The following is a 27,450-nucleotide window of genomic DNA, read 5'->3' as shown; positions in this document are numbered from 1 at the left end:
GTTAATCCTCTAGAGCTTCCAACCTTTCGTAAAATGATGCAATAAGATATTTTTGCAAATGATTCGTGCTTAGTGTGGCAGTACCAGATAAGTTCTAGTGATCATATAGACGGAGGGAGAGCCATGAGGTTTCGGTGCAGGTACCACGGAAACAACGCAATGAGTACTACAGACGCGTTTTATCATTCTGCCTCATTATATATATATTTATATATATATATATATATTTATTCAAACAAGTTGGTGGTGATCTGTGAGAGTAGGGGCGTCTTTTTGTATACTTTATTATAGATGCATTTATTGTTCCTTCTGTATTCATTCTTCCTAGAATATTGCTTTTTTTTCTCTGACCTCACAGCATTGAATGGTACATTATGATAGATCACTCAGCAAGTAATCGTTTCAGCAGGCCAATCGTAGAGCCCTTGTATCCAGATCCAAAATGATTCCAATGATTTAACTGATGAAAAAGCTCATACAAGTTGCAGCGTCTCTCGAAGCCGTTCTGTAACATTATTAACAAAAACAGCAATTGTGATCCTTGAACAGGACAATTGTTTAACTGAATAAAACTATGTAGATATAGTGAACAATTGATAAGTTGGACATGGAGTCCGTTTTCATAAAGAAACTGTGCTTTGAACTTCCTCGGTGTTACCTTAATAGGCTTCTCTAGCATATCAAATATTAGGTTTTGCCACTGTTTCTTTAGCTTCGAGATAACGAAAATAATAAATTGATTACTAATAGAGATACATCAATTATTTTCAGACACTTCAGTTCAAAGGCAGTATTGAATAACGCAATAAAGCCAATATTAGGCGCTTTCTTCTGTTCACGTCAAACTCTTAATACAGGAGTACGGGGTGTATGTAATTGTAGTGCATTATACTTTCCAATGAATTTGCCAAAACTTGAAATAAAATATATTCCTAATCGGTTTAATACAAGGATCTGGATAGCCTATGTTACGACCAAAATACCACTGTAGAAACTAGGCGATTCTATATATATATATATATATATATATATAACTTGTAGGGAAAACCAATAATACCTCTTTAGGTCGTACGCTGTAATAACCCTCGTAAAATTCTCGGCTAAAGCCTCCGAACATTTGCATGATTCCAAATTCGAACTCTGCATGACCAAAGAAACTTCCAGGATCGAAGATAACGGATTCATTCGCCAACTGTAATTGTTAAACAAGCAAAAACAACATTATTTTCGACAATATTGTAATACAGTATTGTACTGTGATTACATTTTTACCACTAACAGCTACAGGTTTCTCGTTGAAGCGTTTTGTACCTTAAATATATTGAACTGCTAGAAGCGAATCTGCCAACTCCGAAAGGATCAGGCGGGTCAAATTAGGATGATTGCTTTTTGTCTTGTGCTGGTCTCCTTTACTTTTTACACGTTTGTCTAAGCTTCTAACCAGCACCTGCCGTTCGCGTCGCATATGTAATTTCTCTATCTATGGCGCTCGACAAAAATCAATAGTAAGGTATGCTTAACGTCACAAAGACGCAGAATGGTAAGCACTTCAGGCATTAAACGAAGTCCTTTGGGTGCATCACTTTCCGTGGCTTGACTTGAAAAAATTGAGGATAGGTGATTGTTATGATAGTGAAATACAAGGACGTTTTGCAAAAGGACTGTCGGCGATCGCATAGCCTGAGCTACGATGCGGAACCATTCTGAAATCATTCCACTGAATGAAAAGCAGGGAGTAAAAGCAGGTTACCTGTAGAGGATTACAATCGTCGGCTTAAGCAGGCCACATATTAACTGGAGTTAGAGAATATTAAAGGGCTACGATATCTCGAGAAAAACGGTTTAAGGGAAGATGTTACAGTCTGACGTAAACGCCCTTTAAAGACACGACAAGCTATATTGCCAAGTAGTAGAGCTGTTTAGATAGGGTTGCTTTTATGATATAGCGTTCCTTGTTGCATGACAAGCGTGGGGTTCTTACTGCATGCATACAGTGCGCCGTAACGAAAAACATTACTACTATGAGAGTAATCAACAGATTTTCTGTAATGCCATTGACTCATGGTGCCCTTAGCAGAATATCGAAATTTGTTCAGAAATAAAGCATTAGCTCTGGGAGGTAGTTTAATACAAAGAGAAGAACTTCGTGTTAGTTATTAGGTTATTAACAAGTAGCCATTTGAAGACCCTTTTGCTTTGCAAAACATAGTTCGTAAAGACCATATGTGCTTCTTTACCACAAAATGAACCGATACGTGTCAACCATCCCACAGCGTACGAGTCTTTTCGATGTTTTCGAACTTGCAGATAGTAACAATGAATTGTTGAAGAGCAGCTAAAACTCTTAGTAGAAATGGCCCATTATTGTGTCCGTATAGAGATACTATCCTCCGGTTCAGTTTGCATAGATATTCTCGCAATTCGTCGCCATGTAGCGTACTCGCTTACGTGGTAAAGCTTCGACCGAGTTTCCAACATGCCGCACTAAAAGGTTTCTAAAAAACTGTAATGTATATTTAGCTTTATGAAGCTTTTTCCCTTTAACTTGCAAAGAAGACTAGAGGTGTGATCTTAGTTTAAGTTTACCGCTTAACTACAAAAAAAAACAAGAAACAAACATTCTGCTAAGCAATAGAGCGAATACGACTTCCTACTAAATAATAACGTGGCTAGTCCTTACGCTTGTCCGATAAATGTTCATTTTTCGGAGCAAATATTTCGAGCAGTATGCTAAAAACATGGTAATGCAATATACTTAGAACCCCAGGCCTGCTCTATTTGATCTGGCTGTATTATGGCTATGGAATTGTTGCGGGTGATGCTCGTCACGCGGTTCACCGTTTCTATGACAATACAGGAGAGCTAAGCGTATTTGAATTACGCGGGATTTGCATTTAGGCAGATACATGAAGAAGCGCTAGGTAAAATATATGTGAAATATATTGCGCTTAATATAGATGAGTCTTCAACTTCTTCACAGTTCACAACGATGTGCCTTGAAGTATATTTATTTACAGAAAGCTGTTAATAGGGGTGGCACGGACAAAAGGTGTTATACAGGCATGACAGGTACTGTAGATCATGCTACCGAAAAACATCCCCTCGGGAGCAATTTCAGAACCCCACTTGTCCATATCTAGTAAAATTGCTATTTTCCTTTTTATTGAGTGTATTAAGCCGATGTGAAAATGGCTCTGTAAGCTAACACTATTAAGTAGCTTAACGCACACTTCAGGCTCGTTCTTTTTTCGTTTCCAAAAAATATTTTAATTCAGTTAAAACGTCGCTATGCGAAGTATCGATAGTTATTGCTCAAGAAATAAATTGAAAGTGACTTGTACTGGCCGATATGGGCCTTGTCGGGGTGGCGTTTTAATTTAGCTGGGTTACAAATTTATGCAGGCCTATCGCTAGTTAAAGAAAAGAAAGTATCTTAAATTTGTTTTTTATCTAAGAACAAAAAACATTCTATTGGTCGTCTTTGTGTCCTTAAGCAAATCCTTATGTTTCTGAAGGCTGCACTTAAGAACAACATATGCGAATGGGCGCACCCGTCGAAACTCAAAAAGCTGCAAACCAGTTTGGATGGATCAGTGTTTCAAAACCGTTTTAAGGATTACAATGGACTTATCCGCTGTTTCCTGGACAAACCATGCGTGTTAACCATAAATAACCACGAGACTCACACAGCCTTCAGTGTAGTTAAATTGGCGCCCAGATCATCGTATGTTCTCTACACTGTCCAAACAAGCTACAATCTTTAGACCTGGCAGGGGCTCGCCTTTTTGGACTAATCATGCATGCCTCGGTTTTATTCAATCTTTAACGTATCCGAATCGCAAGAAAGGCGCACAAAGCATAATTTGCGATAGCAAGTAATGCTAAATAGAAGATTACGCAGAGTTTTTCTGCTAAACGAAGACATTTTCACGAAAGATAACCTTTTTCCAGTAACACAGGCTAATAGTCCGCGAAGGCCGTCCACCCATTATGAACTGTCATTTCAGTAGAACAGCGCTATATTTTCGCAAATAGAGGTTCTATTGTGGGCGGCTTCGTTCCAATCTATTGTAAGCCGAAATCGGCAAGCATTGCACTTCTTCCGCTATTCTCAAAAAAACATTAGTATTTCATGATGAGGCATGATTTTTGACAATGAGAGCTCATTCGCCCGAGCATCCGGCCGGACGAAGTTTATATAATATCACCAGGTGGAACTAAATTAACCATCATATAGGCGTCTTAAATTGATTACTCATGAAGAAAAATGCGCGCCCTTGTTCAAATGTCTGCTTTACAATAATATTCGGTTCATTGTATCATTCTAGGTAAATAAGATGCCTAGGAAGCTCCCCTCGTGTGCCATGTGTTTTTTTTTTTTTAACAGATAAAACATATGTTCCAGCCAAAAAAACACTATTCCTTCGAGTTGAGGAATAATGCCAGGTAGTACATGCCGATAAATGTATCTTCTGCCCAACACATGTACAATTATTTTAGCGCCTTCCTTCGTTTTATAGCCTAATCGTTTTAAAGTCATTCGCTACTCAGTATATTAAATTTTCGCGTCGTAAGCCTTTTCTGCATTACTGACGCTTTTAAATTGCTACTGCTTTGAAATTTTACTGTAGAAAAGAGTATACCTAAAACACCTATCGTCCTTTTGTATTTTTTTATATGGTTTTATCATAAAAAGCGCAAACGTCAATCTTATCACCTCAGCCTTATTGCCGAACCATAGGTCACCATGAAGTAAAGCAGGTACAATCTGGATCCCTTGAAAGAACTTCGGAACTTTTTTTTCCAACTGGGTCCAAAGCTCACGAACCTGACGATCTCCATATTTTGTTTCCACCATCTTAACCTGAAATTAAGTTTTCAGATGTTGAGCACGGGTTACTTTTACTCGTCGATTAGCGCATGCTTTGTTCGGTACTTAAAGAAGGCTCTTTTTCTTCAGATCGCTAAACATGAAAGGGCTAAATTAGAAATCTTATTCTCAAAAACCTATAGGCAGGTGTTATGATATTTCAGCCCTGTCTTACTCTAAAAGTGCAAAAATACAACTGAGTCTTGAACATTTCGGCTTTTTTCCGCTTGATATCCAATACATACTATACGCTTTTATCTACTATTACATATAGCAATGCATGTCTACAATGCATTTATTGGCACAACAATTAATGAAGCGTTGTTTCCTGTGCAAATTATATGAAGGTGCAATGCTACTTTATGAATTAGTGCTACCACGTACAAACGAAGATGTAGCTTGTTTATACAGATGCAATTTCGAAGTGTGGTGATAAGTTTTATGACTACGGGCTAGCAAATTCTCGCAATAAATTGACATAATTTTTTACAAAAGCAAACTATCCCTTTACTTTGTCAAGAAGCGGATACTTTGATCAAATATTTTGTTTATCTAGTCCATGCAAAAAAAAAAAAACGATTTCAACGATAAATCGTGTAACCTAAAAGCGCAGAGTCTATTCCAATATAGCCGGAAAGGAAAACAAAAATGAAATTTTTATTTTAACGTTAGTCCAGCCCAGCGGGCTTAATCTACACTTTACGTGGAAAACAGTGTACAGCAAGTGTCCTCCCAAGAACTGCTTACATAGCTCAATGTATTTTGCTAACTCAATTTTGAATTACGCCTCTGCAAAAAAAAACGATCTCAACATTACTTCCGCTCACGCAGTGATCAAGTTTATTTATTGCGGTCGATGTTATTCCATAGACCCTTTCCTTCATATAACCCAGAGAAAAAAACAGGAGTAGTTAAATCACAAGGACCGACAGGCCACTCGATGTCACCGCCATATATTGAGACTAGCCGGCCTAGACACGAAATTTGAAGCTCCTTGGTTTCCGCGTCGTTTAAAAAATAGACCAATCTTGTTGAACCCATGGGTTGTTTGCATCTAATGCTTCTTCTCACTATTTGGAAAGGCACCTACACTGTTTGCTCATCCGAATCGTGGTTTTCCAGATGTCCTTTACTTGTGAGTGAGCCAGTCTCTTTGAATTTGTTGCTTCGGTGTTTTTTAACCACAAGAATTGTTGTCCGTACTGTATTCTATCTACTTGCGGACTGCCACCTTAATAGATTCCTCATTTTGATATAAAACACAAGCACTGCCCCAGGCTGTACCGCTGCGTTCTTTACTCGATAATTTGCTAGCCCTCGGTTATTGATGAACCTATGTTCATCCCTCTTTGGAGAGGGAAAAACCGGCCTTGACCTTTAGCTTACCTTATATAACTTACAAAGGCTTAGGCAATAATTTTCAAACACGGACCTGCCGTTATATATATTATGCTTCTCACACCCTTTGTTTAGTGTTGGAGCAGTCCTTACTCTCCTGGGACATTTGTGGCAATAGTCGTTCTTTTTCTTATAAGTCGTACATAGCGGCCTTAATATATAAATATCCTATCATTGCTACCCAAATGTTTAACTCATGCATGCTAAGCGTATACTCATACACTTTTTGAGCACCTTCATATAGAAGTTTCATATTATACCTTGCCATAATTATAGATTTTTGCGTTCGGTTATAGAAAGGACGCCTTTCGGTATGTTTTATTCCGACCCAACGGAAGGGCATTCAGCCTTCATATTAATACAATGAATTCAAATGTATTCTCAACTCACGTCACCAAATGCCCACAATGTAATTTGGTTGTATACAATGTAACACCCGAGAGTGCCGCGCTGTGCATATGCCGACGCTCTTGTTCTAAATTGCTCAACGTATTGGACAATTCCAAGCAGTCAACTGCAGATACTTACAAACAGTATTACAATATTTAATATATTCAGATAACAAAGAAGGAGCGCTTTCAGCACCTTTGGTAGCTTATATCAATCCGGGAGGGTGCCTTCAAGAAGGTGTGTTAACAAACGCAACCAGCACATTTTACTAGCTTTTACTCTACGTCGTAAGTAGTGAGATGCCAGATGGCGTTGTACCTTAACGACAATATAGGATTCATTAAGTGGCACCGATCTTAATGGAGGCCCTCATCCAATATAAGGACACGGCTAGGACAGTAATAGAATGTTTCTCGATCCAAAGAGTTAAATGGCATACACTTGTCGCGCATCCCAGGCTCTATTTCCACCGCTTATTTGCGGTAACAATCTACTGCTACTGTACTACTGATTGCAAAGCAGGAGTCCAAAGTATACCGTTAAACTCGGAAGTTGTTACAATACGAGTTTAACTGAATCACAGCAGCAGGATCGCAAACGGCAATGCGGATGCGCTATTTCCCGTATCCGGCACGCCTCCTTGACTATTCTCTAGATATCGACAACAGCATGTCTGAAAACAAAATATTTCGCTAGAAAAGGAGACAAGGTGGGCTAATTCGACCCGAAGAGCAGCACCCTTTACCATGCCAAACCGAAAGTATTGATGCTTCCACAACCACCCGAAGTCGCAGTGTTGAGCATCTGTTGCTAGAAGCGTCAGGTGAAAACTGCCCGCAGATAAAAGAAAAAAGGATTTTTAGCTTGGCCTTGGGACTTTGTGCACAAGTGCCATGTCTGCCAACAAACAAATACGGTTGGTTATCTCCGACTATGCGCGCTAGTTACATTTAAAGTAATGGTTTTTCTAATCGGGGATCCCTGTATGTTCTAGTGTACCTGCACTTGCTGTCTGCTTACTCCCAGTTCACTGCATGAAGACTTTCCTTTGGTTAGGAGTGCCTTACAGCTCCCGGCTCTTGAGATCCTTGAAATAAACGAGGCTACTGAAACCATGAAGCTCACGCTCAGCTTCGTAGCCACACATTCCCTTACATGTGTCCTTCTGGTTAGCAGTTGGTAGCTAGGAAATTTTCTCTTTTTCGTCAGGTCTCTAAAGATTTGATAAGGCCTTATGTCGTGGCAATCGTTTTTGTGCGTTAGTTCATATGCTCTGTATCATTCGCAGCTGCATCTTTCGTGAGCTTCAGATTACTTTTTCACTTTGACGGTTTTCGTCTTTTTTTTTTTTGTTTACTTTAAAAGCTACCCAATGCCAAGCGCCTATAGAGGAAAAATTCGATTCTATATAGCCCGGTTTTTCGATTCCAGCCGGAAGAATTGTACTTCGACAGGGCATTCAATATTTATATCTCCGAAGCCTAGTCGAGAGTGCGTTACAGCCACTCTGCAAGAGATGAGTAGGAATTTGAGGCGAAATAAACGCGTATCGCCTGGCGAATAAATTCAAGACGATGAAAAATGCTAGCTTGAAAACGACGTTTTCCACTTATTTTCCTCTGATAGATGTTTCATAAGCTGCATTGTATATATGGAAACTCACCGCGTGGCAAATATTACACTTATGAAGTTAGCAATTAACCTATTATGAGTCCGGACTTCTAATTCGAGGTTCTTACCTTAAAGTGTATTTACTGTAAAACCTTTACTATGGCTGTATTCAATAACTTGTTAATGTTAAGGTTTTGTGCCAAAGCGATAGCAATACACCGAACAATAACAATACCGAACTGCTTACTTGTTCTATCTAATATTTGAGAAATATTTATGTCCAATTCAATTGATGGCCGTTATCCATGCATCAAATAACCATTATTTCCTAAATTTTCTTGCCAAAATGAAATGAGGAAAAATGTCATTCCGACATTCGTCGAATTATCAATCAATTTGAAAACATTCGATTCTTGAGATGTAGTGAAAAATTACCGCCAATATCACAAATCATTATAATGTATTTATTTAGAGCGAGAATGATGGATGGAAATTAAAGTTCAGAAAATATTTTTTACCCAAAACAATAACTTGAAATAAAAAAAAACGGATAGAAAAACATTGGCATGTGCGCTTTCTACTTAAGTATGGTATAATTTAATTAATAGTACGGGATAATTAAAATTAATAACAAAAACCCCACGCTATATGCGTTTAGAATTAATTATCTTTAGAGATTAACTTAAAACAGTTTCTATAAGAATTTGCTTAAGATTATGAGATTTGGAATGGGATTTAAGTTATCTTAGCCCAAAGGGAAAGACGCGTCGACATATTTTCCTACTCACTTCTTTTTCTCATTTCTATCTCAAATTTTTATTGTTATACTAGAAAAAGTGATCCTGTAAAATAACGAAAACATATATATGCATGTCTTGACCATTTTTTGAATCGTCCCAGACTTAAGCCTAAAATTCGAGTTTTCATACCGGAGAATGGCTTCCGTTGTTAGCTACTTTAAGGCACCGAAAACGCATTTTATTATATTTGACCATTTAACCACTTTCTTTACCAAGTGACAAAGAAAAAAGCTCATAGCAGCTCATGAGCACTATACGTAGGGAGTTTTCAGCAAGACTGATTAGCGCGCATCAGCATAAAATTGAAAAAAAACTGTATTTTGGGACAAAACAAAAAACAGTCTCCAAGTTTGAATATTCTTATTAAATAATACCCATTATGTTGCTTGTTAAAAATCTTACGGCAATTTGCTATTGATAGAGCTTTTTAAACGAAGAAAAAGCGCTCTCATCTACTAGCACAGTTTCCACAGAAGTTCGAAAAATAATTAAGTGTAAATACCTTTTTTACACATGTACAGATCTACAGAACACTCCGCACGTAGCTATATATACTATAGATCCAAGTAAAGAAATACCATATATCACAATTATATTAAGAGCTGATTTGCATAAACTAACAGCATACCTGAAGCTCAATGCGGTTTTGCGTATAAAATGATATCCAGTCGTCTTTCCAAGAGTTGTCCAGCGGTATGGCTCCACAAAAGGTAGTAATAGCAAAACCAAATCGACGTTGGGCTCTAGCGTCTCCTATAAAACATAAAAAAATATAGAAATTATTCTAATTATAGACATAAGAGAACTTCTTTAAGAGAAAAGCTACATGATTTGATCGCATCTCTGCCATGAGTAATGAATGCGTGAATAATATAGATATGTAGAATATTTAATCTAATGCTTCTGAAAATCCATATACTTTAAACTATGAAAAATCGCCTACTGTGATGAAATGTATTTGACGCCAATTCCTATTTCAAGGAAGGTAACTAAATAAATGTAAAATGGGGACGCGTATAGGGACGCGTTGGGCGTAAAACAGATGTAGGATAGATAGAGCGGTTTGTTAGCGCTTCCGAAAGTCTAGGTTAATCTTCAGCTAAGACTAGTTTCTCTGAATCTTTCCGTCCACGCTATTCATTCACGCCATTCGAGAGAACATTTCTGTATACAAAAGCATATCACGCACGACAATTAAAGAAGCAGAAATTGAGGAAAATATATGCTGCATATTTTTACGTTAATATGACAATTCTCTTATGACTATGATAATAACATTTTGTATAACATATGTACACCTACACACTTTATCCTATTGACACGTCTAACTCTGAATCAAAAAGTGTTGAAAATTAACCTAACGAAAATTAAGCCATTGCTGAATCTTACCGCTTTCTATAAGAATCCGATTGTGATCATGCATTCTAGCCAGCTTTATGCCGAGTTCTTTTGCATGACATTGTTTACCACCTGTCATTTCAAGAGCCTCCATGACCAGCGCGGCTCCTTGTTTGCCGGTCTGAGCAAAAAGTTGAACACATTATGAAATCATTGCTATAAAAGGCATTAACTAGTATTTTGCTAGAATGCGTCTCTCCTATGTTTCGAAGCTGGATATGCGTTGAGGACACCAGCAGACTCATGAGTTGTTATAAAATTAGTTTGTTCTTGTGTTCTGCGCATAATGTCTCCAAAGCTAATTCTGATCTACGATATCTGAACGCGAATAAAACAAACTTGTCAGTCGACTAATTCGTTTGTTTTTACTCCATGTTAGTTTCAGGCGGCTCTTCAGTACTTTGTTGTTAAATATATATGAGATGAAAGAACGACCGTATTTTAAAAATCTGAACTTGAAAATTAAATTCACACACCTCGGGAAAACAACCTAGGTTTATTTGCCTGACAAGAAAGTGCCTCATTCATGAAGCAACTACGCCAAATCATATTCCTGAGCACTTCTTGAAGCAGGTTATCGTAAAACATTGTTTTACTATGTGGCGATATTATGAGTACATATATTAGATGGAATACATACCTAAAAGTATTAAAAAAAAAAACCGGAAAATGGATTGGCGAAAAAGACTGAACTGCAAGGATATGGCTATTGGCAGGCATTTTGGGTCTTAACATTCACTCCAGTACCTTACAAGCTTCGTGAAGAGCTTAGGAAAACGCGGCCTCCGACGATCTCCTTATACTGAGCAACGTGCAGCTATAATAATGGGTTTCTACACTTCATGGTTACAGCAAATGAAAAATGGTTGTTTCACATAGATATAAAGCACAAAAGAAATGGGTAATTCGAAGAAATACGTTTGAGCCCAGAGTTGGGCTAGATTTCTGTCTAAAAAAAACTTTACGTTTAGTGGGGCTGGGAGAACATTATACGCTGGAGAACGCTTAAGAATTACAGTACAGTTAACAAGGCTCTACACATGTCTTAGTTGCTTCGAGTAAGTGAGGTTGTGCAACATAAAAACCCGATCGACAAAATAAAATTACTCTTCTTTACGGAAATGATAGACCACACATAGTAAAGGTCGTTAAGCTTACAGGATCATTAGTAAATAAGATTCGTGGGCATACATTTGTCTCTTCTTATTTATATACGGGATATTGATAGAATCATTATTTTCAATTTATCTGGGAAGCAATGGCCCGAAGCGATAAATCTGTTAATATTAGGCAAAAAATATTTTCATTTTAGAGAATTTATGTACTGACTGAGTTCTTTAGTACTTTTCGGGCGTATTTGACCATAATAAAAGTATATTAGTATATTAACCGCAAAAGTTCAATTATGTAACTCCTCGCATGCTGCACAAAAACGTAAGAGCTGCGCAGATTTAAATGTTTAACATGTTTTAGTTATCAATGTTTCTTGTTAATACTAATCTCAAACAGTAATTCTAAACTATAGCGTGGGATCTATAGTTTTTTTTTTAAATTTTAAACAAAAAGGTAGTCTTTAAGATCTATCCAGAATTCCACTAGAATAGTAGAATTCTACTACCAGAAATTTACTAAAAAAGGCTATAGCGTGATGGCTTACAACTTAGAACGCAAACATGATATGTATAGCGTCTGAGAAATTGGGACAAAATGAATTTGACAAAACTCATTATTGGCGTATTAAAAATCAGGTACTTCGTATTTCATATTAAATTAAACTGTTTTGACGCCACACGAGCATCATTTCCTGGTCAACTTTTCTAGTGATAAATTTCAGCGGTAAATTGTTACACTGTAAGCGATACAAGTGTTTTGCAATACGTACTACACATTTCCCAGTTTAGACTCCTTGGAGCCGAAGCCCATCGTACAATTTTCACAACATGTGATGCCTATACACTAGTTTGTTACTTATCTTCATGACTACTACGTAAGAAGCACAGACGATCGATTAAGCTTTTTCCAGTGCTTCCAAACTAAAATTGACGGAAAAGGTTGTACCCGTTCCTTCCTAATGCTATGTAAAAATGCAAACTTCTTCCTAACGCTACACAAAAAAACTAAGCTGTTTTTAACACAGTTTACTTAGCCTTAATCTGAAGAATTTCAGAGGAATTTTTGCAAGTGTATACATTCTCGGAAGATTATAGTCAAGTGTTTATGGAAATTCGTGGCTTCTCGGCCACTGGAATTTGAAATGTTCAAATTCAAGTATCTTTGCAGTCCATTTCGCTTATAAACTATTAGCCCAGAACACAGAAAACCACTTTTTGTACATGTATCCATACGTGCAGCTTGACCTACAAAGTGAAATCAATGTAACGAGGATGTCATACGAACTTCCTCCAGAGAAATCACGTGTAGTGGTAGCGGGGTTCGAACGGTATGTGTCGATCGAATTGCCTCCAGTGATGCCATCTCACCTAAAAATAATTCGCAAGAAATATAATTTTTGCTGCTCGTACAATATGACAAAATACTTGCTGAAAAATACAGTAGAAAATCAAATGATTTTTGTTTAATTGGGGGTGTTATTGTTCTTCTTTGACGTTTCAATCGCCACTTGATTCGAATGAATTGAGCCGAATACGTTTAAAATAACCTAAATAAAAGGCAAGATGGCAGAACCCGTCACAGTGTTTCGCTTTGTGCCAACAGCCGCAGGCCAAATGTGCTTTAGAATGTAAGGATTATAAATAATAGCTCCATCCTACGATTGTTCTACCGTTTAAGGCCCTTAGCGTTTACTTCTCTCATCCTGAAAGAGTACTATGTGTTACTGTTTGTATAATATTTTTATTATTGTTATTTGCTTCACTGGCTGCCCAGTGTGTATTAAAGTCGAGCCTTCCCAAATATGTCTTCTTTTACATTTCAACGCAAAGCCTCTCTCGTACTACATTGAACCTCACGTCGAGCTTGAATAGACTTATCTACAATGGTAATATTTTAGTCAATGTTTTCTAATTGCAGTAGCACTCCATAAATTCATACCTTTCTCTATTTTTAGTCCTACATCGGAATCTGTTTTAACTATTCGACCTACATTTTTTTGCATTGGAATCTTTTTATCTATATAGTGTTTAACACGGGCTCTATGTGACTCAACCCGCATGATATACACGATCTGTTTGTCATTATTTTTTTCTATTGGCACTCCGTTTGAAATTATTTACAAGAGAGGCTGCTACATTAATTTTGGTAGTGTAATTTTAGAGGTTACAAATTGATAGACAGAACAAACTGGTCTGAGTGCAAGCATAACTAAACAGAAGTAACTGGATGCACACGAAGAAAACCAGAACGATTGCAATGGCATAACCTGCAGAGAAAAAAAAAGTGAATGAGGGGCAAAGTGTTTTCGTATAAGGGAGTATTGGGATACCTGTAAGGGGAATTCTCATTCATATGACAGAATACAGACCGTCGCGTCAGCAACAGGAGTAACAGCATTCATTAGCCGTTAGATGAATTGCCCGTCATACATTTTAATTCATTGTTATAGAGACACCTTTTATCTAGCGAACAGATGATATTAGCAGAGAAAATTGTGTACTGTGATCGATGCTTCGATCAATGAAGTCCACGGTTAGGGCAATATGTAGACTGTATGGCGTGCTAGCCAGTTCACTAATGTATCCTATTTCTACTTGTATTATTGAGTAGCTACGTTCACATCAGAATAGTGCAGTGTTGTTGCTATGAGATAACTGTAGTAGAGATTGCGATTGTGGATGGAACAGTTCACAGCTAAGCAAATCAAGCGGGCAGTTTCATAGGCAGATGCTTATGGATATTCGATAGGTTCGTCATTGACACCATATAGCTTAGGAATTTGGTGAACTTGCTACTTGGCTATAGCGCCCAGTATACTTGTTAGAAGAAAAGAGCACTCATAGAGTCCTCATATTCATACAACGAAATCATCAGTCTCTCCGCAAAGAAGACCGTTGCCTCTGACGATAAAAAAAATATCTTGAAAAACGCAAGCTTTTTTTCAGCTACTTTTAATCGGAGCGTAGAATTCGTTTAACGTATCTCTGAAACGTTTCGCCACAGCGAAGAACTCTACAGTACTCTGACATAATTTGATGTTTTTTCGACTGACCCGCACTCACCCAAGGAAAGTACGCATTCTGCCGTTTACTGTAGTCATACGTTTACTTCCTCTGGGACCGAGCCTCGATTAAAAGTAAGTTGTTATTGCCAATTAATACCGTGTTCCTTGTTGTACATTCGCCATCGGACACATCGGTTCTTTTGAAAGACGCGAGAGAACATTTAATAGTAGTACTGAAAAACTGGTTATGGTGTTTCACAGTCACTAGGTTCCAGTTCTACAAAGGATCCATGGTAATCAAATGTCTGTCTGAGCTTCAACGGTACTTGCTCCCAGCCTGTAGCAGAACGCACTTCAATCATGCTCGGTTATATAATCTTATATTCTTGAACAGAGCCGCGCGATCCGACGCTACCTTTTTTGCATTGTCTAACATCTCCCCGTTCAGCTTGTTGAACTAACGTTTCCATTTTGTTCACTTGCCATAGCATTAATAAAATGCAGCTGAAAGCGACATCCTACTTTTCTAATGGACCGTACGCAAGTCTCTGCGATAGCCTAGGGAACTTGACTTCTAACAGACGACAAATCTAATTCGCCCTCGACCGTTTACACTACCTGGCCTCGATCAGGTTTTACAGAACGCTGAGGTTGACTTGTAACTCAGAACTTTCGTTGCCTCAGTAAGGCTCGACTTACTCAACAGCTTTGAGCATAACCAGTACTTCTTTTACCAAAGTCGAGTAGTTCTTTTCTGCTTTCGTGAAGTAATAATAATGGTATCTGATCGCTCTTTACGTCCTGTGTTTGCATAAAGATAGTCTAAAAGACGATTCAAGGGATCGACAACTAGGATCAACGGTATCCTGAAATATTTGAAACGATAATCTGAATCGAACACGATCTTACCTATTCGCTTTTGGGAAGCTAACGCTTTAGACAAATGAAGAGCTCATTGCGGTTAGTGGAATCCACGGATTAAGCGGTGCTAAAAGCCTCTGAATTGCTTCATATGAATGGATCCCTTCAAGTTTCTCAAACTTTAGGTAGTCTCCTTTGGTATGATGTCCATTGCTATTAACCGTCCAACCCAATAACACGATTTAAACCTAAAGCTAAAGGATAAGGTTAGCGTTATTCAGGATCCAATCTTGAGCTTATGCGGGATTAGGTTTTTCAATGAAACTTTTTCAGTGTTACTAGTCTTTATATTCTGATTTCCAAGACTATAAAACAATCAACTTGTCAAATAAAAAATCTTCCAATGCAGCTTATAAGCGGTAACTCACTTCCAAGGGTATAGAATCAGAAGTCATCACATCGTCAAAAAGCATATACATTCAAAAACCGTATGTGAGAGTTTATTAGAAGCAAGTCGTGCAGAGCGCTGGAGTCTGCCGAATATAGTTTATTAGAAAAGGTTTATTGCCAATGCTACATTGTTACTTTGAGAAAGCAAACGTTCCTTTTGGCCTTGTCTTTCCGGCTCTAACTCCATTTCGTTTTTTGACACGATAAGACTTGATTGCGGGGACGAAAATAGGCAACCCTTTTGCAGTTCTTCTATACACACAACGTGCCCTTCTTTGAATTAGATGACTTGTAATTCTGCAGTAGGTACGCCTTCTGCTAGCTTTTAGTCCTCTTTAGCCTTTGTGGCTCCGATTGATCTCTCTATAGTGCACCTATTTACGTCTTCAAGACTAATACAGTTTTCATCTCTTTTGTCCAATAAGTTCGACTTGAAATAGTCAGTCCACAGCTTAAATCGCACTGTATACCTGATTGTCAAGAAAGCCGACAATTTATAGGAGGCCTGTGAAACTTCTTTTACCTTTACGGCATTTACATATCTGCATACAACGTCGCGTAATTTCTAAACTCCGATAGTCACGGTTCTCTTCACGGTTCAAAACTGGACGTGTAACTAGCAAAGCCGGCAAATATGTAATCGGTGAACCGTATCGCGCCACGAGGCTTTTTCAACCGAACTCACCCCGCCATATATCTTAACAACATACTATGCCGGACTGCTCTTAGGAATGCGAAGGTAAATTGAAATTTTCTTTCGGCTGAGATGTTTCCGTTACCTTCCGATTTTTTCTCGATTACAGCCGAGCGAAAAATCAAGACTTGATTAGTAAGTTTTTTCAGCTGGGCCTACCGAAAGAATCGTGACTTTTCCCAGATCCGGCAATCCCAAAGCTGTCCGCTCCAAATACAAAGGAGCTGGCCTTATTTTTATGGAGTGTTTATCGGGCACTAGATTGTGATGTTTCTTACCTACATCTAGTGACCGCCTCCATTGTTAGGCTCTTTTTCTGATTCTTGAAACTGTCGACCATGATCTAACATTCATTCTTAAGCACGATTTCATTTGCTTTAATTAGTTATTGCGGTCGATGCCACTAGCTTGATTTGACTTTAATAAAGCCACCATAGACCCTTCATTATCTTTCAACTCGTCTGTAATGGAACGGGTTGTGAATTTTTGTATATCACTGCCCGCTGCGTAGTAAAGACAGGACCGTCCATGCTAAGCTCGACTGTTTACCGAAATGCCATAGGTAAACAACCACCTTTATTTTAGACAACTGCAGTATATGTTTAGGGTTAATGTTCTAATGATTAATTCACTATGCCATTAGTTTTTTTAGCGGTTATTCAGTGCTGTAGATACACATAGCCTCCCTTTTTGTGTTGCTGAGGGTGCTCGTTTGCAGTTAACAAGTTTCCCCTGTAAGAGTACTTCATTTGTTTATTACAATTATCCGGGTATAGTTTCCAAGAAGTTCCTGTACAGCTGATCAATTTTCTCAGTTCTAAACAAGCAGAGAAAACAATCTGATATGACCAAAAACAATTAGCTAAAATAGGTGATAGGAGCCACAGCGACTTCATGGTATTTTCGAATCTCAAACAATTCGAACCTTGTATAGAATTAACTTTGGTAAGTTAATATACTTGCATATTATTTCGAGCTAAGCCTCAGCAATACCCTCATCTAAAAGCGCCTTAAGCACCTTTTGGTAGGAAGCCCGCCAAGGAAGGCCTCGCTTGAGTCTTGTGAATTTCTTCGACGTGGTAAGTTACCATTTAACTTACCATGGTAGGTCTGTCAGAAAAAATTCACAAGGCTCAAGCGAGGCCTTCCTTGGCAAGCTCTTCTTGTTGTTCTGTATTTGTTGCACTTGTCTATTTGTATATTTTCATCTTCATAAGATATTTTTCATTAACAGACAACGCTAAAATTTGAAGCAGCAGTAGTCTTCACGCTCGTTGCTTAAGAGAACCACACTAATACAATCAAAGAAATACGTGTTAGCCGCTCAGACCAGGGCATCCCATTAACATACTAGGGAAAGCTTCTGCTACAGCGACACCCAACTGTCATCTGTTAACTGATTTGATCTGAAGCACTGTTCAGAGCAGTACCGGACGTAAGCCTGTATCACTTAGCTCAGGGTATTTTTTTCTCACTTTGTGGCGGTGATGTTGGTTCCGAGCGATATGGGCCATCCTATATTCTGATGTTCTTTGTACCTTTTGGGAAGATGCTTTCTCTAACTGCCCAAACACGCCTCAGTAACATGTATACAATCAAGCCACGACTAAACGTGAACAGGTTTTTACACGCAGTACTGCTATAGTTAGATATAATCAGATTATTAAATTAAAAATACTACTACGTAAGATACATATGACAACTGATATTATGTAATGCCATTTATTACGTATTCTTTTTAACTACATAAGAAGAAAAAATCGAAATTACATTAGGTTAAAACACTGCGAAAATCGAATCCGTCTATTGCATTTCTTTAACATAATGAATACATACAAACGAAGTATACCTTGGCAACTGGCGCGTTTACCTTCACGATTTGGTAACTAAATTATGACAAATCCCTACCAAATATTTTGTTAGTAATATCAAATCCATTCTGCCAGAGTTGTTAATAGTTATGTTACTGCTGGGCCACATTGAAATGTTTCTGATACAATACTCAAACTAAAGAAATCTCTCAACAATAATGTATAAAATAAGACTAAAAAGCTGACTCGCGATTCGTTTGATTTAACAATCATTGAGGTGAACACACATAGGTTTACACACATAAATCGGCACATACTTGGTTATATTACACGGCTTTCAATTCACTTTCGACGTAGCAGTTAGCTAAACCCTGTCTACCAGACTGTAGCTTATTAAGCACTTTTACTTTAAGCAGTCATGGCCTTGTCGTTGTTTAAAGTATTCGGCGACCGCTAAATCAATTAAAAGCAATTCAAAACCAGGCTGTTTTTCTAGACCAACAGTCAGGTCAATTCAGTATCAGTCTAGATGATATCCAGTAAGGTAGAAATTAATGTTTTTTTTTTTTTATAAACACTGCCGAACGGATTTCTACAAAAAACAATCACAATGCATTTCCGGATATTATGTCCTAATAAAAAAAGTAACTGATCTATTTATAAAACGTAGTTGAAATCCCCTAGGTCTGTTTTACGGCGCATACACAGATAAAGCTTCGTGTCGATTGAGAAAGAATAGTTTGCCGGAGAACTCACGAAAATAAAGCGTGGTAAACTTCGTCTGCGCTGATGGTGGCGAGAATACAAATGGGATCAACCTTATCTTGCCTGAAGTTGTTTACTTAAGGAAACGAAAAAAGATTTTCAACCTGTAGGTCACTCTAAGCTTCTACTCCCTGTTAAATCGCCCCGTATATAAACCATAAAGTCCTACTAAGGAAGTCATTCAGGAAAGGCCCACAGCGTAACGAGGACAATCTCAGCTTGCGAAAACTTACAACATCAGAACTATAAATGCACTAACTGCAAAAATCTAGTTGTATATTTACTCAGTTCTCTCCATGCACATAAACCAAAAGCTAGCGGAAGTTTCTGTGAATTCATAGAGCGAGTAGATATAAACTCCATTTGTCCTCGCATTGAGGTTCGCAGATGCAATTTGAATCAGAATAGATGTTTTGTTCTAGTTTTCATATACATTAATTAACTTAGTAAGGCTCTTAAAGAAATATGAAACTTGCGAGACAAATTTTATTGCAAAGTATTGAATTTGTTGAAGTACTACATAAACTGGATAAGGGCATGCTACAGTTTGTGCAGCGCTTGTTTGCAACCGAAGCATAATTACTACATAGTTCTCATAATAACGTTTTTTCTTGTCCAATGGCTGTCGATATTTCATACTAGAGACGCTGCTCGGACGGGACGATCTTATACTTTTAAAAACTAAAGCAAAAGTTGTTACTCGTGTTCCGTTTAGAACATATGTCCTTTTTAGAATGCTTCTAACGACTCACACCGATAATGGGAAACAAAATGTTTTAGGACACTAAACATACATGAAAAAAGTCTCAAATGTAACAAATCAAACAAATGTAATGCATCTGAAAATGCGCTTCTTTTACTGCCGGTATCTTACAGATCACTCCCTTCACAGATGTGAAGTATTTTTAAAAAGTTAATTTTGCAACTTTTTTTTTCTAGACTAAATATTTGTTAAAATTATAGGTCTTAACAGTGTATCATGCTTCATCTGACTTTTAGTTTAATTCAATGCGACTTGCCTATGACACGGGAGTATGGGAAAATAATTTTATACAGTTTCACTGGTCGGTTCGCAAAAAGTGGGAAAATGCTTATTGTTTTTTCATACTGTTTTAACGGCATAGTCGTAGGGGGCCTTACGGGCGCTAAAAACATTATTACATATAACGTGGCACGCAAACCCTGTTTTAAAGAACAGTTATCGTTATCCATATACGCGCAAAACATCTATATGTAGATGAATAGACCTAACGGATACTTTTAGGAACAGGGTGCACCTTCAGTCCGTGGCTTTATAATATTTTAAATAGATGTTATGTTATTTTTATAGGTCTGGCAAGACTCAGCTTGAATCTACGGTTATTTCTATTTCAGTATTTGTAGATAGAATATATCATGTTAAGATGAGAACAAACTGCAATAAGGTAAGAATACATATAGTTAAGAACAACATATATATAATTTTAAATATATATAACACAATGTTCGGGATACCTTCAAACATAGCGCGAGCGTTCGGTGAATAGTTCGTCTTAACGAACACCTAGAAAAAAACGAAAATCTGAATTAGTTGAATGTAAAAGAATGAATGTAATAAAAGAGTAGCTAACGCATTTCTTACTGGTATACTATATATTATATATAGTATACTATATAAAGTAATATATATTAGTTATTGTCTTTGTAGTTCAAATTTCTTTATCTATTCTTAAATTATCAGTGCCTTTTTACTCGGCAAAGGATGAGTTCTAAATCGTGAACCCTACCATCCCTGGAATTTGCGTCCAGTGAGCTTTAATCATTTATTATAATGGTAAAAGGTAAAGCCGTAGTTGTATGACAACACATTCAAAGCCGGCAAATATTGTATTCACTATGCTTTATCGTTGCTGTAGGTACACACCTTTCCGTTGTCTGTTTGGTACACTTCGCCCTGACAAATACATCCACCTCCATATTGTCCAGTCGGTTTCAATACCTTGGTTCCCAATACTGCCTTAATTCGCGCTTCCATAATATGACTCAGTATCTGAAAAACATCAATAAAATTATTGTGCTCTTATGGTTTGATGCCAGTGATAATGTGCACTTTTGTATATTATTTTCTTCAGTAGATACTATAGGCATATCGAAATGAATTACTGATATATAATTATTACCAAATACTAAATGGGTGCCAAGGTCACTAATTCGGAACAAAATCGCATATTACAATGGGGAATGCTCAACGGAAAGTTTTTTGGCCCTTAGATTTTTTGCAACTTTCGAATTTCAAGTTCCTTTGGAGGCTACTACGCGAGTGAAAAACGCGCGACAGGCCGCAAGGCCGTACAATCGTAGCGCATCTTTGCAGAGACGGAGGTTGAAATAGTCATTTTTGTTGCTAGCTCACATCCTTCATACCATCGGCGTCCGCACCAGATTTCTCCTTATTTTGCAACGCAAGTTTTTTTCACGGCTCACTTCAGAGGTAACCACATCAAAAGACTTACACTTAAATTTTTTGCGGTAAAAGTACTTTCAAACGTTATCAAACATTTTTTTTTAAATATACTGGTTTGAACACAATTTATGTAAAATAAGCTTGTTCTCTGGCCCGGGACAGCATTATAAGTATGTTCTATTTACTTCATGACAAGTATGAAGTATTTTTTGAGAAAAAGTGCGCCATGGTTTCCTTGGCACATATTGGAATTCTGGCGTTTGGAGTATCTATCGATTAAAGACGATCCACCGCGATCCACATCTTCAGCGCTATAAAATCGCATGCATATGAGATATTCGACTAAAATTGAGTCCATTTATCCGTACTGTATGGCTCGAAGCTTCAGAGTAATTGTAAGGAAGAGAATACACAAACGAATGTACATTAGCATATTTAGTTACTGTAGATGATGCATCATGTATAGCAAAAAAAAACATAGAAAAAAAAGTTTAGTATAAACAAAAATTAGCTTACGTGGAAACGGAAGGTCGTCAACCACTCACAATTACCAGCCTGACATATTTATATGTAAGATAAAAATTATTATTATCTTATTGGGTGGAGTGGAGCTCAAAAATGCGGTATTTTCTGTTGTTTCATTTTTTAGCGGACACTATATATATATATATATATATTAGGCGATACTACGACTCGATATATATAGCCATAGTACCGTTTTTTTTACCATCTCAGGTCCTCAGCTTGGAGCTTAGATGTCTCAACTTTTTGAACCCAACAAAAAATTTCGGCTTAACGCTGCATTTTGACATCGCGCTCGATGATGAGAAATGGTGATGGATGAACAAGAGATCGGAATCGGTGGCTTCTAGAAAGAATCCAAGGCTGAGAGTTTAACCAAATCTTCAACCAAAAAAAGCATTCCCGTGGTAGGACTACAAAACCTTAACTAAGAATTGCTTTATCAATCAAACAGTTAACTTGATACTTTTATTTAGCCTAGTTGCATTCAATCAATGAAGCTTTTCAAGCGAAAAAGGTCAGGACACTTTGCTATATGATAACGCGAAACCACACAAGGCACACAGAAGCTGCCTTCTGGGCTTCGAGTGGGAGGTATTACGGCATTTGTTTAAATCTGGATTGATTTTTACCTTTGCAGTGCACCGGTAAATGAAATCACAAACTGCACATTTGACAGTGAAAGGGATCTTAAAACTTGGCCGGATAAGTCTTTCAACACGAAACTTAAAAATTCGTAATGGCAAAAAATAGATGAATATGTTGAGAGATGATACAAAGTCATAAAAATGACTGTAAATGCTAACTTATTGTCACAGTAGTAAATCAATGTGGCAGCTCTCTTTTCAACCTAATACATTACTGCAGTGGATGAAGCTAAATGTAATCTATGTATATACCCCAATGCTCTATCTATATGTGATCATTCCTAATGCAGACTTGCATAAGATCAGTATGCTATATATGGGTAGCGCATTTCTTCTACGTCAATCGGCCAATCTGGTATTAACCTTTTTCAATAATCATTGCTACAGAGAGTAATAAGTAGCCCTTGGCTCTGACAAAAACACTAGATGTTTTGATGACATGTACGTTTTATAAGGTATTCGAAGTTATTGTAGTTAAAAATTATATAATAATATATTCATAAATAATATGAAACAACATTTTGATATATTTAACTATATAGAATCACTATCATAACTACACGGCAGCGAGATTAACAATTAAACATCAGTTGATCAGTAGAGAAGTCATTTTCACGTCTTAAAGGTGTTTTTGTAGTAACGAGTAATTGCTGCTAACTAAGCAGCGCATGATAAATCATCAATCCATATAATAAGAATTTCCACGTAATTTTTGTACGTAATGCAAACGATTTTATCTTGTTGGCCTTATTGTTAATTATTATCACAAAATTCACATATAGGCTACTATATTCATTCATAATACTCGTCAGTGATTTCACTATACTACAACTAATGTCATCAATATATTTCTGCCTTTGTTACGCGCATTTAGCCTGATGACTTTCAGAGCCAACATCTGCATAGCAAACTAAATTAAACTATATTAGTGTATCTACGCCAGAAACCCTTATATCCGTCAAAGAGCATCGTTCATCGCAACAACGTCTCCAATTCAACCTAATCAGGCCCTCCAAATTCGAACACAAATCCCAAAAGCAAAACACGAACGAATATACTTAGACGTCAATCGTCGAAACTCTACAGTAATATAGCTCACTCACTTTTTCGCCATCTAAATCTATTAAAAACTGGTTGGCCGGATATCACTTCGGTAAGTATGCATTCCTGTAATAAATATTACCTCGAAAAAAGTGAAGGCATGTGAGCACAGAGGCTTCAAGTTTTTCTTTTATTAAAATTATTTATTAGTATTACGTTAAACAATGATGAGTGCTAATTTATTATGTTTGAATTTTGAGATTTAAAATTCTATTGCCTAAAATGTTTTATTACGATTGAACGAGTATCCGCGTAAAGCTATAACTCTGGTCTTTCATCCAGCTAGTAAAACGCTTCCATTTTAAGGGATATTAATGTAATGTTTTAGTATATAATCGAGTACCAAATTGGCAGTCAGTACTTTAGTGAGGTCATTTGTTGATATCACAAGAAGTGTCGAAAATAGCAACGCTACAAGGCTAACTGGTTCAGAAAACTTTGATGTTTCTGTGAATATCGAATTAAGCACTCGATTACTCTAGCGTGACACGCCGCTTAAATACTGACAAACCTTTCGCAAAAATGTTTGTTTTTTTTCGGAAAGGTTCTGGTCCACAAAACTTATTTTGATGCTTCCGAATTTAAGTTGGTGAGAAACTTATGTAATCATAATTATTTCTAGAATTTCGCAAAGTTACTTTCGCAAAGAATGCGTCGAATCAATCCACTAACAAGCTTTAATTGAAGAACACCCGTCACAGGAGAATTGTTTCGTTATTTCTCTAGCCCAGCTGGCCTTTGATGGCACTACAAAAAAAGCAATCCTAGCTTTACACATACTCTTAGGACTACTACCATAAATCGAATCAGAAAAATTAGGTTCTTTTTTTTTTTTACTTACAATCACAAGTTAAAAGAGGGCAGGCTCCATCAAAATTTGACCTTAAATTTCGAAACACCCTATATATACATTTAAGTGTTCATATTCAAGTTGGTTGAGAAGTATGGTCTTATTAATTGTAGTAAAGTAAAATATTTGCTACTATAAAAACAAAAGCGAAACAAGTAGCATTCGAACAATTTTTGTCGATTCAAATCCAGTCTCCGCGCACATATAGCAACTATAAGTAATAGTTAAAAAGGAAGAAATTCACAAAAATAATTTAAGTACCGAATAACCCAGCTGCATTATCTGTAGTAAAATCGTTGTCAAATAATTTTCGAATTAGAACATTTTTACACTGTTTCAATACCAAATAAAAATCTAACTTACCAGTTAAGTAATGACTTGAAAGCTGAGATAAAGTTTTCAAGTTAAGAAACGATTTTGTTGGCAGGAGAATCTTTACAATATAAAGAAATTCCGCCCTAGCAATGGACGTGAAGGATTTGCTTAATATATATACACGAAAACATTAACTAATGCACAAGCACCTCTATATTTTTAATGGTTCACGACGGAAGATCGTGACTCGCAAAATGCAACCTTTTCTTCGTTCTCTTGAACGCGTACATATGTATCTGTCTCAACTAGATATTTTGCTAAACGCTGCTTTTGCATTTAAAACCTCGATACAATCGTTATGCAAATTATCAATAAACATACTGTTTTGATCCCACCAAAAAAGCGTCTGCCAGTTATTTATCGACCCTCACTCTTTCGCTATACTGCTCTCGCCCAATATAATGCTTTAGTGCCCTTTCCTTTTAGACCTCTCCCAAAAGAGCTCCTTTTTTATAATATTTGTCATGTTCATCACATAGTTTACGTAGTTTTCATATAATGTACGTATTTTACATAAAAGTCAAAATAAGAGTAAGGTAAACACAAAAACTGCATATTTACATCTACAGAAGGTATATTTCATTATACAATCAGGGTATTTTACGATTTGCAATAAATAATTCGAGCCATAAGTCCAGCACCGCGGTTTAGCATTTCACCAAACGGCTGGTTTCCAGCACAAAACGAAATATGTTCACGCCTGAATTCGACCTACACAACCACACGTTTTTAAGTTTACCATACTAACATGTTACTCATGCAAGAGTACAGTTCAAAGTATGACTATATTAATTTCGTAATTTTTTTTATATCCTTTTGCTCATGATATTATGTCCTCTACGTCAAACTTATATCAAACTTTATTGATTTTAAGCTGTACTAAGTAGTCTTTCTCTTATCCGACAGAAGCAACACTAGATAAATTAAATTTGCCATATGGGAAGAACTATTCTTTGGCCCCTGTCAAGCTCAGTTTTGATTTTAATATTATTTAATTTAAATGTTTCGAGATTTTCAGCCGTAACTGCGCGAGTATTGTATCAAACGAATATAATATGAGTATACTCAGCTTAAGTTTTGCTCTTAGTATAATAATAATTTCTTTATTGCATTACCAGATTTACAGAGAATTCGGGAGTAGCCATGCTAAACATCTTTACGTGATATGTGTAGTGAGGTCTACAGATTTAAATATCTATCATAAGAGCAAGTAAAGCGGCTTGTTTTATTACGGAGCCAAACGGTAGATCCAGAGAAATAACAGCGTTTTAGGTATCTTAAATCTAACTAGAAAATATACTATATGGTCGGGAAAAAATATTCCGGCAATCTTATTAATAAGGAGTGAAGTAGTCGCTGGTTTCCAGTTCCCTCATGATTGCTTTACTCCACTCTTTGAGTAGATTCGGTACTTTCTCCCTATGTTCGAAAACGGCGCTTTAAGCCAAATGATGCTTTGCAGTTTGATGCAACGATGCTTTCGATAAATTGCTACAGAAACATTTCTGTCACCATGTTACATTACAGTATGTTTATTCGCATAAATTAATTATCAGACTATAACGGCATCTTTATCAGCTGCTACAATCAAATTACGATGAGGTAAGAAACAAAAAATCTATCCACCAGCGACTAATTAGTTAGCATACTTGCGACAAGGATGAAAAAAATGTTTTTTTTTCCTTATTGGTACTGTATTAGTAGATTTGTTTTTATTCTTTTAACTTTTTTAAAAATAAAAGGTGACGTTTATGAAAACTTTATTTTTAATTAAGTACTTTGACGATAATTAGCCGGAACATCAAATATTTTGAACATTTGCTGAGGTTATGTTCTATCATCCCAGTGTAACGATTAAAAATAAAAATAGATTGTTTGCATCCGGTTTTGTTTCATCCATTTCAGACACATCCACTTTTTCAGTGTGCTTTTTAAGATATCACACCTTACGGCAGTAACTAGGTTTAACATCTGTTCCGTAATAGTTTAAGAGAGGCCATGATTTTTCATGCTACAACAACATGAAAGAAACTCATGACCAGAGTGCCAGATAGGATTTTTCAAGCCATATGCCGATAAAAATTCAATACCGGCATTATTATAACCTCGAAATATCAAAATGGGGTCACTGCTAGAAAGAATTCTATGTAGGTCTCTAAAACAGTGCAAAAAAAACTATCCCAAATATCTGAACAGCCGCTTATACGGATCCAATGGCATATCGTTTTTTATGGGAAAAAAGCTCTTCATTTATTTATGAGGACTTTGTGTATGGGAACTTTCATTCATTTTGCATGGCATTTTTATGTAGATCGTTTTGCATAGATTACTGCAGACTTTTTAACGA

General features: G+C 36.9%; 1 protein-coding gene across 5 annotated transcripts; it reads right to left on the bottom strand.

Moving 5' to 3' along the window:
• Positions 1 to 177: 177 nt before the first annotated feature.
• Positions 178 to 25,418, bottom strand: LOC111255171 (ketosamine-3-kinase-like). Of its 5 annotated transcripts, XM_086976442.1 has the most exons (10): positions 25,092 to 25,418; positions 22,336 to 22,476; positions 21,069 to 21,194; positions 20,660 to 20,708; positions 12,865 to 12,947; positions 10,459 to 10,588; positions 9,698 to 9,822; positions 4,718 to 4,864; positions 1,058 to 1,192; positions 178 to 505 (listed from the first exon to the last, which is right to left on the bottom strand). In XM_086976442.1, exons 2-10 carry the CDS (start codon positions 22,336 to 22,338, stop codon positions 383 to 385), a joined length of 921 nt encoding a protein of 306 aa, XP_086832568.1. In that variant the 5' UTR covers positions 22,339 to 22,476; positions 25,092 to 25,418; the 3' UTR covers positions 178 to 382. The 5 variants fall into 5 exon arrangements, with proteins under 5 accessions (XP_086832568.1, XP_086832569.1, XP_022672576.1 ...); XM_086976443.1 differs by lacking the exon at positions 12,865 to 12,947; XM_022816841.2 differs by lacking the exon at positions 22,336 to 22,476.
• Positions 25,419 to 27,450: the final 2,032 nt, after the last annotated feature.

Source organism: Varroa destructor, unplaced genomic scaffold, assembly GCF_002443255.2.
Source record: "Varroa destructor unplaced genomic scaffold, Vdes_3.0 BEIS01000896.1, whole genome shotgun sequence".
Taxonomy (NCBI): domain Eukaryota; kingdom Metazoa; phylum Arthropoda; class Arachnida; order Mesostigmata; family Varroidae; genus Varroa; species Varroa destructor.
This window is presented reverse-complemented; position numbering and strand designations above follow the sequence as displayed.